This window comes from Dipodomys ordii, unplaced genomic scaffold (genome assembly GCF_000151885.1).
Source record: "Dipodomys ordii isolate 6190 unplaced genomic scaffold, Dord_2.0 Scaffold102, whole genome shotgun sequence".
NCBI classification, from domain to species: Eukaryota; Metazoa; Chordata; class Mammalia; order Rodentia; family Heteromyidae; genus Dipodomys; species Dipodomys ordii.
The window spans coordinates 5,465,925-5,481,260 of NW_012267318.1; the positions used below are offsets into that span (position 1 = coordinate 5,465,925).

At 41.7% G+C, this 15,336-nt stretch overlaps 1 protein-coding gene across 1 annotated transcript in view; it reads left to right on the top strand.

Annotated features, from left to right (window-relative positions):
• The window catches only part of Fry (furry homolog (Drosophila)), a 291,396-nt gene that overhangs the window by 77,115 nt on the left and 198,945 nt on the right, over window positions 1-15,336 (top strand). The window contains exon 3 of the mRNA XM_013027318.1: window positions 4,816-4,869. Within this exon, the coding sequence (XP_012882772.1) occupies window positions 4,816-4,869 (54 nt within the window). The remainder of the gene's footprint in view (window positions 1-4,815; window positions 4,870-15,336) is intronic.

Here is a 15,336-nt window from a genome sequence, read left to right on the forward strand (position 1 = left end):
TCCCCTTCCCCTCCACAAATTATACCAACATCAAATACAGTGAAAGCAGGGGTTATACCGTGGGGGAGGGACATACAAAGCAACAAAGAAATAATCTTATAAATATGTTAGAAACAATCGCATGAAAGAGAAAAACATTTGAATACATATCTTAGGGTTCATTTCCCTAACATCAACTTATCTGACCTTTTCTGCTTGACTCAGACATATACTAGTTGTTGAAAATAAGGGAAACCATGGGACCTATGTTTCTTTGGGCCTGGCTTACTTCACTTAATATAATTTTTTCCAAGTCTTTCCAGGGAGAAAAGTCTTGAAAAAAAAATGGCCACCAGACTTGTGCCATTTGGAAAATTCCTGGGTTCTCTAGGGAGACTATTTTTAGTAGTGAGATAAAAGCCAGAGTGCACTGGTTGAGACAGAATAGAGGAGGAAAGGAAGGAGCCGTGGAGCACCTGTTGGAGAACTGAACATAAGGGCATAGAAAGAGGAGGACGTGTGGTTGGGGAAGGTACCAAGATTAGTGATATCTGCAAGAAGGCAGGATGTGCTGAAATGTACTGAGAGCCCATTCACTGAGCTCAGTATGCGTAGCGAGAGGAGCAAGTTGGGACCAAGAAATACTGTTGGGTGCTGGTGGCTCATGCCTGTCACTCAGAAGGCTGAAATCTGAATATCTTGGTTCAAAGTCAGTCTAGGCAGGAAAGTTTATGAGACTTTTATCTCCAATTATCCAGGAAAAAAGCTAGATGTATAGCTGTGGTTCAAGTGGTAGAGTACCATCCTTATACCAAATATTTCAAATAAGAGTGTGAGGCTCTGAGTTCAAGACTCAGTACACACACACACCACTTGAAAATACCAACAAAAGAAAGTAACCCAGAAACAGAATTGTAAATGTTGTATCATATTTGTTGGTAGCTATTGTACTGTTAAAAAAAAAGAAAGAAAAAGAGAGAAGTGGAAGTGGAGGTGTACCTCAAGTGTTAGAGCACCCGCCTTGAGCAAAAAATCTAGCAAAATCTCAAGGCTCTGGTTTGAAGCCCTAGTACCATTACAAGGGAAGGGAAGGATGGAAGGACTGAAGGACGGAAGGATGAAGGGAGGGAGGGAAGGAAGGAAGGAAGAAAGGAAGGAAGGAAGGAAGGAAGAAAGGAAGGAAGGAAGGAAGGAAGAATGGAAGGAAGGAAGGAAGAATGGAAGGAAGAATGGAAGGAGAGAGAAGGGAGGGAGAGACAGAGAAAGTGAGTCGAAAGAAAGAAACAGAGATAGTTACTGTATTTGATTCAAGTACCCTGGTATTGTATATATGTTTATTGGAATTAGGGAAGGGAAGGGAAACAACAGAATGGTGAGACAAAGGACAAGGCGGGAACCAATGCAACAGCGATATACACAGACAATATGTTGGAAACGATCTGTACAAACTGGGGGGTTGGGGAAGGAAAGTAGGAGAACATTGAGGAAGGGATAACCTGGTTGGAAAGAAATGTACTTACTACCTTACTTATAGAACTGAAACCCCTCTGTATATCACCTGGACAATAAAGAAGAAACAGAGAAAAGGAAGATTAAGTAAATAGAAATGAGAAAGGAAATGGTGTCTGTGACCCTGTAAAAGCTACTCTTTATTTCAATTAAAATGAAGATTAACTTTGTAGCCTAATTTAATGGGAATTTCCCCTCTACTGTTCAAATAATGGATTTGTATTTGGGTCTTTTAAATTTGGCTGAGAAATAAACTTTACCTAAGTGAACAGAGCCAGCTGCAAAAGGATTATTCTGAGTCTAACAGCTTTGTATCTACCTTTACATTGTTTATGCAATCTGTACAGCATCTTACCTGCTGGTACCTGTAACTTCTTTGAGACAGTCTCTAGATGACTCTCAAGTGCTCTACACTTGAGTCACAACCCGTCATTTTTCTTTTAGTTACCTTTCAGATGAGAGTCTCTAACTTTTGCCTGGGCTAGACTTGGACCTTGATCTTCTTACTTCCACCTCCTGAGTAGCTGGGATTACAGAAGTATACTAACACACCCAGACCTCTTAATCATACTTTTGACCTTGATTTTTTTTCTCTCCACTGTTTTGGGTGAAAATCGGCAAATGTTGTTTTGTATTTGTGAACTCATTTTTACTAAGTAAAAGAATGAAAGGAAACACGTTGGTTTCTATACACACACCCTTCTACAAACCTCCAATGAATACTCATCAGTTCTTACCAGACACTACTTAGGATGTCATAAAGTGGTGCTCATGTTTACTTGTATGCAAACTGAGGCAGGCATCAACAGGGCTGTAGTCAGTGACTCATGCAGACAATAAATATAAGCAGAAAATGTCTTGAAGATGATCCCCGTACTGAACTCCTAACTGCCCTTCACATTTGAGTCATTTGGGGTCAAAGGTCAGTGTTCAGAACTGTATGTCCCTAGTCTCACTCCTCAGATGTGTTTCCAAAGTCAAGTCAAAGCTGGCACAAATAAGATCTGAAGAGAAAAATACAATGACGAGTCATGAACCTGTTTTCTCCTTGGCTCAGACTGAAGGAGGAGGATGCTTAATAGTTCGGGAAGAAATCCTTCAGTGGTGTTATAGCAGCTGGGTCCCCAGCCCTGGGCCTTTCAAGACACAATCACTGTGTCAACAGGGCTGCATCTCTTAAGCACCTACCTGTGAAGAAGGGACCTTCTTATTGTGGGAGTTGAGTTCTGAACCTTTTTGCTAATTGCTCAGACCAGATATGTGCATCATCCATTTTTACTGCAGATGGTATTCATAGTCTTATTATTAATAACTATGTTTCTATCATTTAAAATGCAGTGCTGTTCCTAGCTGGGCACTGGTGGCTCATACTTCAAATCCTAGCTACTCAGGAGGCTGATATCTGAGGACTGAGGTTCAAAGCCAGCCCTGGCAGGAAAGTCCGTGAGACTCTTATCTCCAATTAAGCTAGAGGTAGAGTTGTGGCTCAAGCAGCAGAGTGTTAACCTTGAAAAAGACCTTAGGAACAGTGCCCAGGCCTTGAGTTCAAGCACCAGTACAAAAAAAAAAAAGTAGGTTTCAGATTTGAGAAGCCTGGTGATTGGTTCTTTTGTTGATGTTATTCTTAATTTGTTTATTTCTATAGCCACCCCACCACTCATTTCAGAGATTTTCTGTAAATTTCCTATTGAGAATTGAAATCATTATAATAATGTCAGCCTTTTTGTTTTCTATTAGCAAAGGGGCAATTATTCTTCTATTTAACAAATAGAGGATGTATTTTTTCTTTTGCACTTGAATTTGTAATTAGCATACATTAATCTCACAAGCCAGGATGTCAATGTGGCATCTTCCTGCACACATGTGTACAATGTATCCTCATAACTGAAAGATATTAAATAGCATTTTGTGGAATGAGAAATCAAGCTAATTAACATTCATCACCCCATAATTATTTGTGTGTGTGGGTGTGTGTGTATGTGTGTTTGTGTGTTTGTGTGTGTGTGGTTGTATTAGTTGTGGGGCTTGAACTTGGTGATTGGGCACTGTACTTCAGCTTTTTCACTCAAGGCTGGTGCTCTACCATTTGAGCCACACCTCCACTTCCAGTTTTTGATGGTTAAATTGAGGTCAGAGGTTCTCAGATTTGTCTGCCCAGGCTGGCATCAAACTGGATCCTCAGATCTCAAACTCCTGAGTAGCTAGGATTATAGACATGAGCCACTGGTGCCTGGCCTGTAACATAAGAATTTTTGAAGGACACATTTAGACCATACAGGAGTGAGGTACCTTTCTTCCACCAGGCACCATTTGGATTTTTATGGCATCATTCCAGGACCATACAAAACTGTCAATACAGGCAGAGGGTCATGGGCAGGAGACAAGATGCACATGTGTTTGTTGTTATGTACCAAAAGATTTCAAGCATATGTTCATCCTCCAGCTGGGGATTTCCCACCTTTTAATATACTATTATTAACATAGTTACCACAGGACTTCAGAACTTATTCCTGTGACTGAAATCCTGGGCCTCTAACGAAACTCCCCCTACTTCCCCTATCCATTCCATTCTCTGCTTCTGAGCTCACCTCTTATTTCTCATGTGTAATGAGATTGTAGAGTATTTGGCTTTCTGCATGCTGTCACTTAGCACAGTGTCCTCTAGTTTCATCCTTGTCTCAAGTGACAGAATCCCGTGTGTGTGTGTGTGTGTGTGTGTGTGTGTGTGTACTGAGGCTTGAATGCAGATGTTTCTTAGCCTTTTCACTCATGGCTGGCACTTTACTACTTGATCTACACCACTACTTCTGTTTTGTTGCTGGTTCATTGGAGAGAAGAGCCTCATGAACTTTCTTGCCCAAGTTGGCTTTGGGCTATGATTCTCAGATCTCAGCCTCCTGACTAAGTAGGATTTGAGATATGAGCCACCTGCATTTGACTCTCTTCCTTTTTTCAAGGCTGTGTGTGTGTGTGTGTGTGTGTGTGTGTGTGTGTGTGCTCACTCCTGTGCCTGTGCCTATACCTGTGCCTGCCTATCACCCACTGACAGACATTTAGGCTGGTCCCTTTTCTTGACTATTGTGACTAACTGTGACTCAGTAAACCTAGGCATCCAAATACTGGTTTCATTTCTTTTAGATCAGTGATCAAACACTAAGTTAAGATCACACTGGCTAAGGGAGACTTTCTTGCTTATTTAAGAATTGGCATCTCCATATTCTGAAAAGAGAGAAATGAATGAGAGAACTGTAGCCACTATAACATTTTGTTTACTATGTTTCAAAACATTTGATAGTTATTCTTGTATATGTTCTTTTTCTTTTGTAGGAAAAGCCATTGACAAAGTCTCTGCAGCGTGGAGAAGACCCCCAGTTTGATCAAGTATGTGCTATTATCTAAGTCATGTTTTTTCTTTATTTCAAAATGTAAAAAGGCAAAGCTCAATGTTCTGTATTGTACTCAGGGACTTCCACAGGAGCATAGAGGTGTGTTGTTATAAGAACTGTGCATGGTAGCACTTACAGTTGCCATTTTGAAATATTTAGTAGTTATCGCGCGCGCGCGCGCGCGCGTGTGTGTGTGTGTGTGTGTGTGTGTACTTTTCTTCAGGCTTGAATTCAGGGCCTGGGCATTATTCCTGAGATATTTTTGTTCAAGGCTAGCATCCACTATTTAAGCCACAGCTCCACTTCTAACTACTTGAGTGGTTAATTGGAGGTAAAAATCTCATAGACTTTCCTGTCCTGGTTGGTTTTGAATGGGGATGTTCAAATCTCAGCCTCCTTAGTAGCTAGGATTACAGGTAGGAGCCATGAGCTCCTGGCAGTAAATGTCTTTTAATTTCCATTAGAAAGAACTGGAGTGTATGGGAATAGTATGCATTCAATTCATTGTTTCCTAAATCTCCCATGCCAAAATTTAAAAACAAAATTCCACTGACAAACTTGAGATTCTTCTGAATAAACATTACTGTGTGATGATCATGATCCTGTGAGAGAGAAAAATGCCCAACAGTCCTTATCAAAGTATACGACTTTAGATCCTATTTGAAGTGATGATACCTACGTGAAACAGTTTCAGACAGAATGGAATGTAAAGAGAGTCCTTTATATGCCAACTGAAAACAAGATGTTATCAACATAATCGGTAAGTAGTAAGACTCTGAGAGATACTGGGTTTGGAACTTAGGGAACTTTGGGAGCATTTAAGAGTGATGAAGGGCAGGATGCTGCAGATGGGCTTGTGGTTTCCTGAATGTCTGCATTAGAGGATGGGAGAACAGAGTGTCTTCAACAACCCCAGATGGTGCCAGTGTCCGAGGCAAACACAGCTGGATGTACTACAGCCTGGTCTCCCATGGGGCTTTTTATGGCTTAATGAAGAACGCACAGAGTGTACACTTTCTGTAGAGCTTTGAAATTGCCTGTAATGTGGAATGTGGAGGAAATAGCTCAGGCTGTACATGTCCCAACTTGGGTTCCAGAAACCTCATATAGCAGGGCAGAGACAGAACTCTCTGTTTTCCTGGGTTAGGACTGTTTCCCAAGAGACAACCCTTCTGGCACAAACTCATTCCCTTCCCCCACTTACCACTCCCCCCCCCATCAGACACCACCACCCTGTGAGCACAGCTCTGGGTCTGCTGTGTGACTGATGGAGCTCACTGTTTTCTTGAATGTATGGGGAGATGGACCATGGTCCCTATTTCTCTCTGCTGTCATGCTGTCGTCCTAGTCTTATTTAGGTACCTGGTAGTTGCTTGGTGTGGTCAGAGACCTGCAGTGAATAGATTTGTAATGATTGGTGTTAGCATTTTGGAAATGTGGCAGGTGTGGTGGCTCTTTTTGTTATCTAGAAGAATGCTAATATTCATCTTCTATCCGTGTGTATGTGTGTGTGTGTGTGTGTGTGTGTGTGTGTGTGTGTGTACTGGAGCTTGAACTCGGGGCCTCACACTCACACTTGACATTTTTGCTCAAGGCTGGTGCTCTACCACTTGAGTCACACCTCCACTTCTGGATTTTTGCTGGTAAGTTGGAGATATGACTCTCTCAGATTTCTCTGCCTGGGACTGGGTTCAAAATGAGATCCTCAGAGTTCAGCCTCCTGTGTAGTTAGGATTACATACGTGAGACACTGGTGTCTGGCTCATCCCCTTTTCGTGTATATAAAAATTTTCACTTTATAGTTTTGTCTTTCTATCGTTGTTGCTGCCTTTGCCTCCAAATTTTTGTGTCATTTTCTCCAGCTTCATGTATTTTATATTTTATTCTCTGCAAATATAGTTGTAATGTTAACAATGCAGTTAATAGTTATTTCAAATAAGTAGGTTTATTCAGCTTTCTTTTTTTTCATTTTAACATTTTAACATGAGAGAGAATGAGAGAGTTTCAGATAGTCCAGACCAGCCCAGAACTGGAGATGCTCCTGCCTCAGCCTTTTGAGTGTGGGGATTATAGGTATGTACTTCCAAGCCTAGCTAATTTCTTGTTGAAATTGCTAAGCAAGGCATACTCTATCACTTGAGCCATGCTAGTTTCTGTTCTTGTAAGTTACCCACAACTGGGTATTTTGGTGTAACCTCACAAAATAGACAAAGTCAGGGTCTAACTGCTGTTTGCCAACACAATTTATAAGACCCATGGTTGCATTGACAAGTCCATGAATGTATCAAAGTGTCTGAGTCTTTGGGAATTAAATATTCACGTTGTGATTGCCCTCCTCCTGATTTCAAACCCTAGGATTTGAAACTGGATTCCCATAAAGATTTTTGGGTCAGCAGAAAGGTGCTTCACTGGTTAAACTCCCCGACTAGAGGCTAGTGTCAATAATAAAACAGCATTTATATAGCACTTTCTAGTGCTATATAAACAGCATGCAAATGGTCCCTGTTAAGGGGATATTAGCATCAATTTCTTCCTTTTAAATGTCACTGGTGTGAATGACAGGTAGATAAAGTTGAGTTATACTGTCTCAACCTTCAGGATCCTGTTCACTCCTTTGCATACCTAGCCACGATTAATTTTCTTCTTTCTGGAAATAGAAGCTAAAAACAAATCATGTAATACTACTTTAGAGTTTATGAATGAAGCTCCTTCTCACATACTCTCAAAATCCAACATCAGGAAGAGGAGGATACCATCGTTATCATTACCATCACTATCATCATCATCTCCTCCTCCTCCTCCTCCTCCTCTTCCTCCTTTTTCTTTCTTCTGTATAAGGCTACATTTAATGGAAATGAGTATCAAAGTAAAGCTGTCCAAGCTAGGTGCTGGTGACTCATTCCTGTAATCCTAGCTACTCAGCAGGCTGATATCTGAGGACTGAGGATCAAAGGCAGCCTGGGCAGACAAACCTTGAGAGAGACTTATTACCAATTAACCACCAAAAGCTGAAACTGGAGGTGTGACTCAAGTGGTAGAGTACCAACCTTGAGCAAAAAAAGCCAAGGCCCTGAGTTCAAGCCCCAGTCCTGGTACCAAAAAAAAAAAGTCATTGCCTGATCTTATATTTTGCCTGAAACAGCCAACACTAGAATCCACGTGCTCTGATTATAAATCCTGTACCTTTTATTCCATAAATTGTTTCTAAAAGAGACTTTGATGAGAATTCAGAGGGGAATTTTCAGCAGGCAAAGGATCTAAGATCCTTTATCAACCATGATTCTATTTGATTGCCAGGGGCAAAATGATAGCAGCTTGAACAAGACAGAAGTACATTTCTCTCCTGGGTTCAAGAACTAGAAGAAATCAATCCAGGATTTGTTTTTCTCATGTATTGCTTACAGCCCTAAGGACTGGTATAGCTGCTGGGGTTTAGGCATTATTTCTGTTTTAGGCTGCAAGAAAAAAAGAAAGATGAGAAGTACTTACAGAAAAAAAAAGAAACAACTTAGAGCTCCCCAACTCTGCATTCCCCATTTCTGCTTTTGTGCACTCAGCCAGATCTTAAGTGCATGGCTGCAAGTAGCTGTAAGAAAGATTAGAAGATTCACATTCCACAACACTGTGTCCCTCTAAATTTAGGGCATGTTATAACTGAGAAGGAAAAAGTGAGATTTTGGTAGTAACTACCCATTACTGCTAGATATTTTGCCAAAATGTCCAATGAGCCTAAAATAATTTGCACTTATGTGCCTCTATTTTTCACTCTAGAATTCTCAAATTTGCTAGGTTTCTTGTTTGGTTTTAGATATACGCATGTATGGAGAGAATAAAGCTTTATATTTTCTTTTATATATATTTTTTCACATGAATCAAAAAATTCAATTGTTCTGCTTTTGCCTTAAAAGGGACTTAAATATCTTCTCATCCACTCCCAAGTGAATACCAGCATCCTTAGGAAGGGACTGGGTTGTGTAAATCAACAAATTTGTTTCTTTTTTTCTTTGGTGCCAGAACTAGGACTTGAACTCAAGGCCTTGCCTCTCGCTTGTCTTTTTCACTCTAGACTTCAGTGCCTTACCGCTTAAGTCACAACTCCACTTCCCTTCCCACTGATCCTTTTTAAAATATTTTTTATTGTAATAATAGTGTACAGAGGGGTTACAGTTACATGAGTAAGGTAATGAGTACATTTCCTATCCAGCATTGTTACCTCCTCCTTTGTTTTTCCCCTACCATCCCTTCCCTCCCCACCTCCCCATCTCCTCCTTCCTCCCCCCCGAAGTTGTAAAGTTCATTTTCAACATAGCATCTTGTACATCTCATTGTTACAGTGGGTCAACCTGTATCCCTATTTAAGCATTTTGTTTTTTCCCTTCCCCTCCACAAATTAGAAAAGTGTATGTACAAGATGCAGGGCAAGGGGCTGGGAAGGTGGCTCAGTGGTAGAGCGCTTGCCTTGCATGCCTGAGGCCCTGGGTTAGAGTCCTCAGCACCACATAAACAAAAAGAAAAAAGCCGGAAGTGGTGCTGTGGCTCAAGTGGTAGAGCGCTAGCCTTGAGCTAAAGAGCTGAGGGACAGCGCCCAGGCCCAGAGTTCAGCCCCCCCCCAAAAAAAAGATGCAGGGCATCAGAATCAAATACAGTGAAAACAGGGGCTAGACCATGGGAGAAGAATATACAAAAGAACAAAAAAAATCACATAGTACATTGTAAATACATTAAAAACAATAGCAAGAAAGAAAAAAACACTTGTGTCCCAGTCTTGGGGTTCATTTCACTTAACATCATCCTATATGGTCATATATACATAGCTTTTGACCTTTTCTACTTGTCCTAGACTTATACTAGTTATTGCAAATAAGGAAAACCATGGGACCTAAGTTTCTTTGGGCCTGGCTTACTTCACTTAATATAATTGTTTCCAAGTTTTTCCATTTGCTAACAAATGGGGCTATGTCATTCTTTCTGATGGAGGCATAGAATTCCATTGTGTATATATACCACATTTTCTTGATCCATTTATCTACTGAGGGGCATCTGGGTTGGTTCCATATCTTAGCTAAGGTAAATAATGCTGTGATAAACATAGTTGTGCTGGTACCTTTAGTATACTTTTGTTTGTAATCATTTGGGTAAATGCCCAAAAGTAGGATTGCTTGGTCATGGAGGAACTCTATGTGGAGTCCTTTGAGGATCCTCCATACTGCTTTCCAAAGTGGTTGAACAAGTTTACACTCCCACCAACAATGCAGTAGGGTTCCCTTCTGGCCACATCCCCTCCAGCATCTGTTGTTATTAGAGTTCTTGATTATAGTCAATCTAACTGTGGTGAGGTGGAATCTCAATGTTGTTTTGATTTGCGTTTCTTTTATGGCTAGAGAGGTTGAACATTTCTTCATGTGTTTATTGGCCATCCTTCTTTCCTCTTCAGAGAAGTTTCTCTTTAAGTCTTTAGCCCACTTATTTATTGGGCAGTTGTTTTTTTGAGGATTTGTTGTTGGGGGATTTAATTTTTTGAGTTCCAGGTATATTTTAGATATGAGACCCTTGTCCATTGTATGACTAGTGAAGATCTTCTCTCAATCCGTGGGATTTCTACTGATCTTGCTAGTTATGTACTTTGCCATGCAGAAGCTCTGCAGTTTCATGCAATCCCATTTGCCCAACTTTACTTTGATTTGTTGTGTTTCTGGGTCCCTATTAAGAAAATTTCAGGGGGCTGGGAAGGTGGCTCAGTGGTAGAGCGCTTGCCTTGCATGCCTGAGGCCCTGGGTTCGATTCTTCAGCACCACATAAGCAAAAAGAAAAAAGCCAGAAGTGGTGCTGTGGCTCAAGTGGTAGAGCGCTAGCCTTGAGCTGAAGAGCTGAGGGACAGCGCCCAGGCCCAGAGTTCAGGCCCCACAACTGGACCCACCCAAAAAAATAGAAAAGAAAAGAAAATTTCGGCCTGTGCCAAGGAGCCATAGAGTTTCTCCTATTCCTCCCTGTATTGTTTTCAGAGTGTCTGCTTTGACTCCAAGGTCTTTGATCCATTTGGAGTTGATTCTCATGCAGGGTAATATATAAGGATCTAGCTTTAGTCTTCTACAGGTAATTAACCAATTTTGCTAGCACCATTTACTGAAGAGACTGTCTTTCTTCAATTCTATTTTTTTAGCTCCCTTATCTAAGATTAGGTAGTTATAGGTCTGTGGGTTCATTTCTGGGTCTTCAGTTCTGTTCCATTGATCCTCAGGTCTGTTCTTGTGCCAGTACCAAGCTGTGGCTTTGTAGTAGAGTTTGAAACTTGGTATTGATATTCCTCCAGCATTATTCTTTCTGTTAAGGATCATTTTTTCTATTTGGGTTTTTTTATTGTTCCATATGAATTTTTGGATTGCTTCTTTTATATTTTATACTGCTATAGTCTGAAGTATTTTTCACTAGTTGTTTAATTCATCAGTTAATCTAATGGCAATCCACACCTACTAGGATATGCCTGAAGAAAAGACCTCTTGTTTCTTAATTGGATATCAATTAGGTGTGTGTGTGTGTGAGAGAGAGAGAGAGAGAGAGAGAGAGGCTTAAACTCAGGACCCGAGCAGTATCCTTTAACTTTCTCACTCAAGGATGATATTCTACCATTTGAGCCACAATTCTACTTCCAGCTTTTTGATTTTAATTGGAGATAAAAGTCATCTGGGCTTTTCTACCTGGGCTGGCTTTGAACTGTCACCCTCAGATTTCAGCCTCCTGAGTAGCTAGGATTATAGGCACTAGCACCTGGCTTGGTTTCTTTTACATAATTAACTTAACTATCAGGATTTTACAAGCAAAATGAATTTGGGGGGAAAAAAACAACTTGACTTGGTATTGAAGTTCTCTTTTTAATTAGAATACATTAATTTTAAATGCATATGCTTGTTTACACTTGAAGCTCTACGTAGAAGAGAGAGCTGTAAGAGTTGGTGCCCCTGGAGCCTAGATCCCCAGGGATAAGGTCCACATTCCAGAAACTTCTGGTCCAGAAGCACCTGGGTCCATTCTGTCTAACACATGCCATGTAAGTGCTTCAGACCATGAATGTTTGAGACTTCTGATTCAGGTGTCCAGTAAAAAAAAAAATATTAAAAACACTGAAACAGAACCTGAGTACTGGGAGCTCATACCTGTAATCCTTGTAACTCAAGAGGCTGAGATCTAAAGACTGAAAATACAAGCATGGTAGGGCATAAAAATCCATGAGATTCTTACCTCCAATTAACCACAAAAAAGTCAGAAGTTGAAGCATGAGAGAAAAAAGCCAAGTGAAAATGTGAAGCCCTGAGTTTAAGACCAGGTACTAGAAAAAAACAAAAAACAAAAAAAATCCCCTCAATTTCTTGGGTGACTGAAACAACAGAAAAGTACATTAGAAGTTATTTTTGGGAACTGATAAACAGATCAATTTATTGGAAGCAAAAGCATTGTATTGTTATATCTTTAAAAACAGGCCAGGGCTGGGAAGGTGGCTCAGTGGTAGAGCGCTTGCCTTGCATGCCTGAGGCCCTGGGTTCGATTCCTCAGCACCACATAAGCAAAAAGAAAAAAGCCGGAAGTGGCGCTGTGGCTCAAGTGGTAGGGCACTAGCCTTGAGCTGAAGAGCTGAGGGACAGTCCTCAGGCCCAGAGTTCAGGCCCCACAACTGGACCAAAAAAAAAAAAAAACAGGCCAAAACCTGGTGCCAGTGGCTCACGCCTGTAATCCTAGCTACTCAGGAGGCTGAGATCTGAGGATCGTGGTTCAAAGCCAGCCCAGGCAGGAAAGGCTGTGACTCTTATCTCCTATAAACCACTCAGCAAACCAGAAGTGTCACTATGGCTCAAGTGGTAGAGTGCTAGCCTTGAGCTGAAGAGCTGAGGGACAATGCCCAGGCCCAGAATTCAAGCCCCATAATCAGCAAAAAAAAAAGCCTAATCATAACTCATACAGAAAAAAGGTGTTTTAAAGACCTTATTTGTGGACCTTAGTGAGGAATATTAGAACCAATTCGGGGGTGGGGGAAAGATATCCAGAAAGCAGACACATTTCTGTACCTAGAACATTGAAATCAAAGCTCACTGAGAAGCAAAACTGGGGTTTTCCACATGGAGGTGAGCAGTCAGTAAACCTGCATTGGACAGTTTTGTCACCATCTACAGACAAGGAGTCTTCACACTGCTCTCAGTTATCTACCATTCGAACAGTTTTAAAATAGCTCAAAGGCTTTAGAAGGTCCTTAGACTCAGATACCCCTGAGAGGTTTAAAGTTTCCATTGAAACAGTTTTTCCTACAGTGTAGGGTATCAGGAAAAACATGAGCCTACCTAGGCAAGGAGGGATTGTTCTCGAAAACCTTAATGCAAGCAGGATGAGACTTCATCCTTCACACTGCAGAACTGAGGCAATCCAGAAACACTTCCGTGTTGGCCCCAAGGAACAGTATTCATGGAGGAGCAAGGAGAGACCCTGAGCTGGAGGCATTGAAGGAGCTGGCCACTGAATAACACTGAAGGCTTAAAGGGCCTGCAGTGGAACACAAATAGGGAAACTTATAGGGAAGAATAATTATGAACTAAATAATACAGGCACAAGCCATGCACTGGTGGCTCACACCTGTAATCCTAGCTACTCAGGAGGCTGAGATCTGAGGATTATGACTCACAACCAGCCCTAGCAGGAAAAATCTATAAAACTCTTCCCTCCAATCAACCACCCAAAAGCTGGAAGTGGAACTGTGGCTCAAGTGGTAGGGAGCCCAGCCTTAAGCAGAAAAAACAAAAGTATAGCACCTAGGCACGAGTTCAAGTCCCAGGACTAGCACAAATAAAATTATAGAGGAAAAATTGGTAGTGATTAAGAGAAGGAGAAAGGTAAGTAACTAGTTTGAACCCATGATTGGGAGTGATGCTTGATCAAGTCTACCAACATTGAGTGTCTGCAACATGCTCACCTGGCACAGATAGGAATAAGACCAAATCTTGTCCTCTAGGTATTCTCAGTCCACAAATAATTCTGCCCAGGAAAGCCTAGGGGTACATGTTAAAGACGCTGCAAGGCAGCCGGTAATGTTGCTAGGACAAGGGGGCAAGCTGGCAGGAAGCAGTTGAGGAGTGGCATCGTGTTCACCCAGGGGAACACAACGGGCCAGGCTGAACTGAAGTCAGTTGGACAAAGAGGGGGCAAAGGTAAAGAGAGCAGTGTGGAAGGACTGGGTCTGGCAGCACAAAGTCAGGGAGGTGGACTGCAGCTGTGGCGATGTTAAGGTGTGTGGACTGTAGTCTACAGATTAGGATCCTGTCAAGCAGAGGGAGCGGGGTACGATGATGGGGGAATGGAAAATGGGGTGGGCTTTACAGTCGTTTTATGAGTACTGTATTTTCAAGGATAGGAGAAATGTCTTCCAGAGAAATAAGTAGGGTTCATTTATTTATATGATCATTCAACGATACAGATTAAAGAGCGTAGAGCAAATGAATGGAGAATATCACAGGGACATATTAAAAGTTTAAAATCCAAGCCTGGCATGTTGGAACACACTAGTACTCCCAGCAAGCAGGAGGCTGAAGCAGGAAGATTGTGAGTTTGAGACCAACCTACACTACATGGAGAGACCATATTTCAGAGAAGAGAGATAGAGGGGACCACAAAGAGCGAGAAAAAGAAAAAGAGAGAGAGAAATATGAGAGAAGGCTGGTAAAGAAGTGTAAGGAGTTAAAGAGAGGTTCTGATTCTGATAAGAATGTGTTCTAGGCCAAGGGTTAAGCTTGCAGCCATGACTGAAAAGAAAAGCCATCCTATTCAAGTACCTACCGGGGTCACATCTAGACAAGAGCTGTTCAAGAAAAGGGATTGTAGGAAATGCCCTAGACCTGGCCCAGTGATCACACCACATAGGAACAGGAAGGTTCTGTGGATGGCATGGCACTGATCAAGTGTGGCCCGTGAAAGAGAGAGAAAACAGTGTATTGTTGGAAGTGCAGAGGCCAAATTACGCAATACTGAGACAGAAAGAGAGAGAGAGAGAGAGAGAGAAATATGGTAGCCACCATAAAAGTAGGCCATATATTCCCAGGGGAAGATGGACATACAGATGGCCCAGTGTGGCAGCTGGTAAAGGAAAATCTAGAGGCTTGGCATCTAGGAGCTCGTGGAAAACCAGGTGTGGGGTAGTTCTTCATTGCCATGTCCAGTGCATTTTCATAGTTGATAGGTTAATTACCTGAAGGTAATTTTTGTTTAGAGTGGCAAGTCATGCTTGGCAACACTTGAATTAAGAATCAGGGAGCCCAGCCCGGCACTGGTGGCTCACGCCTGTAATCCTAGCTACTCAGGAGGCTGAGATCTGAGGATTGTGGTTCAAAGCCAGCCCAGGCAGGAGAGACCGTGAGACTCCTATCTCCAATAACCACCAGAAAAACCGGAAGTGGCGCTATAGCTCAAGTGGTAGAGCGCTCGCCTT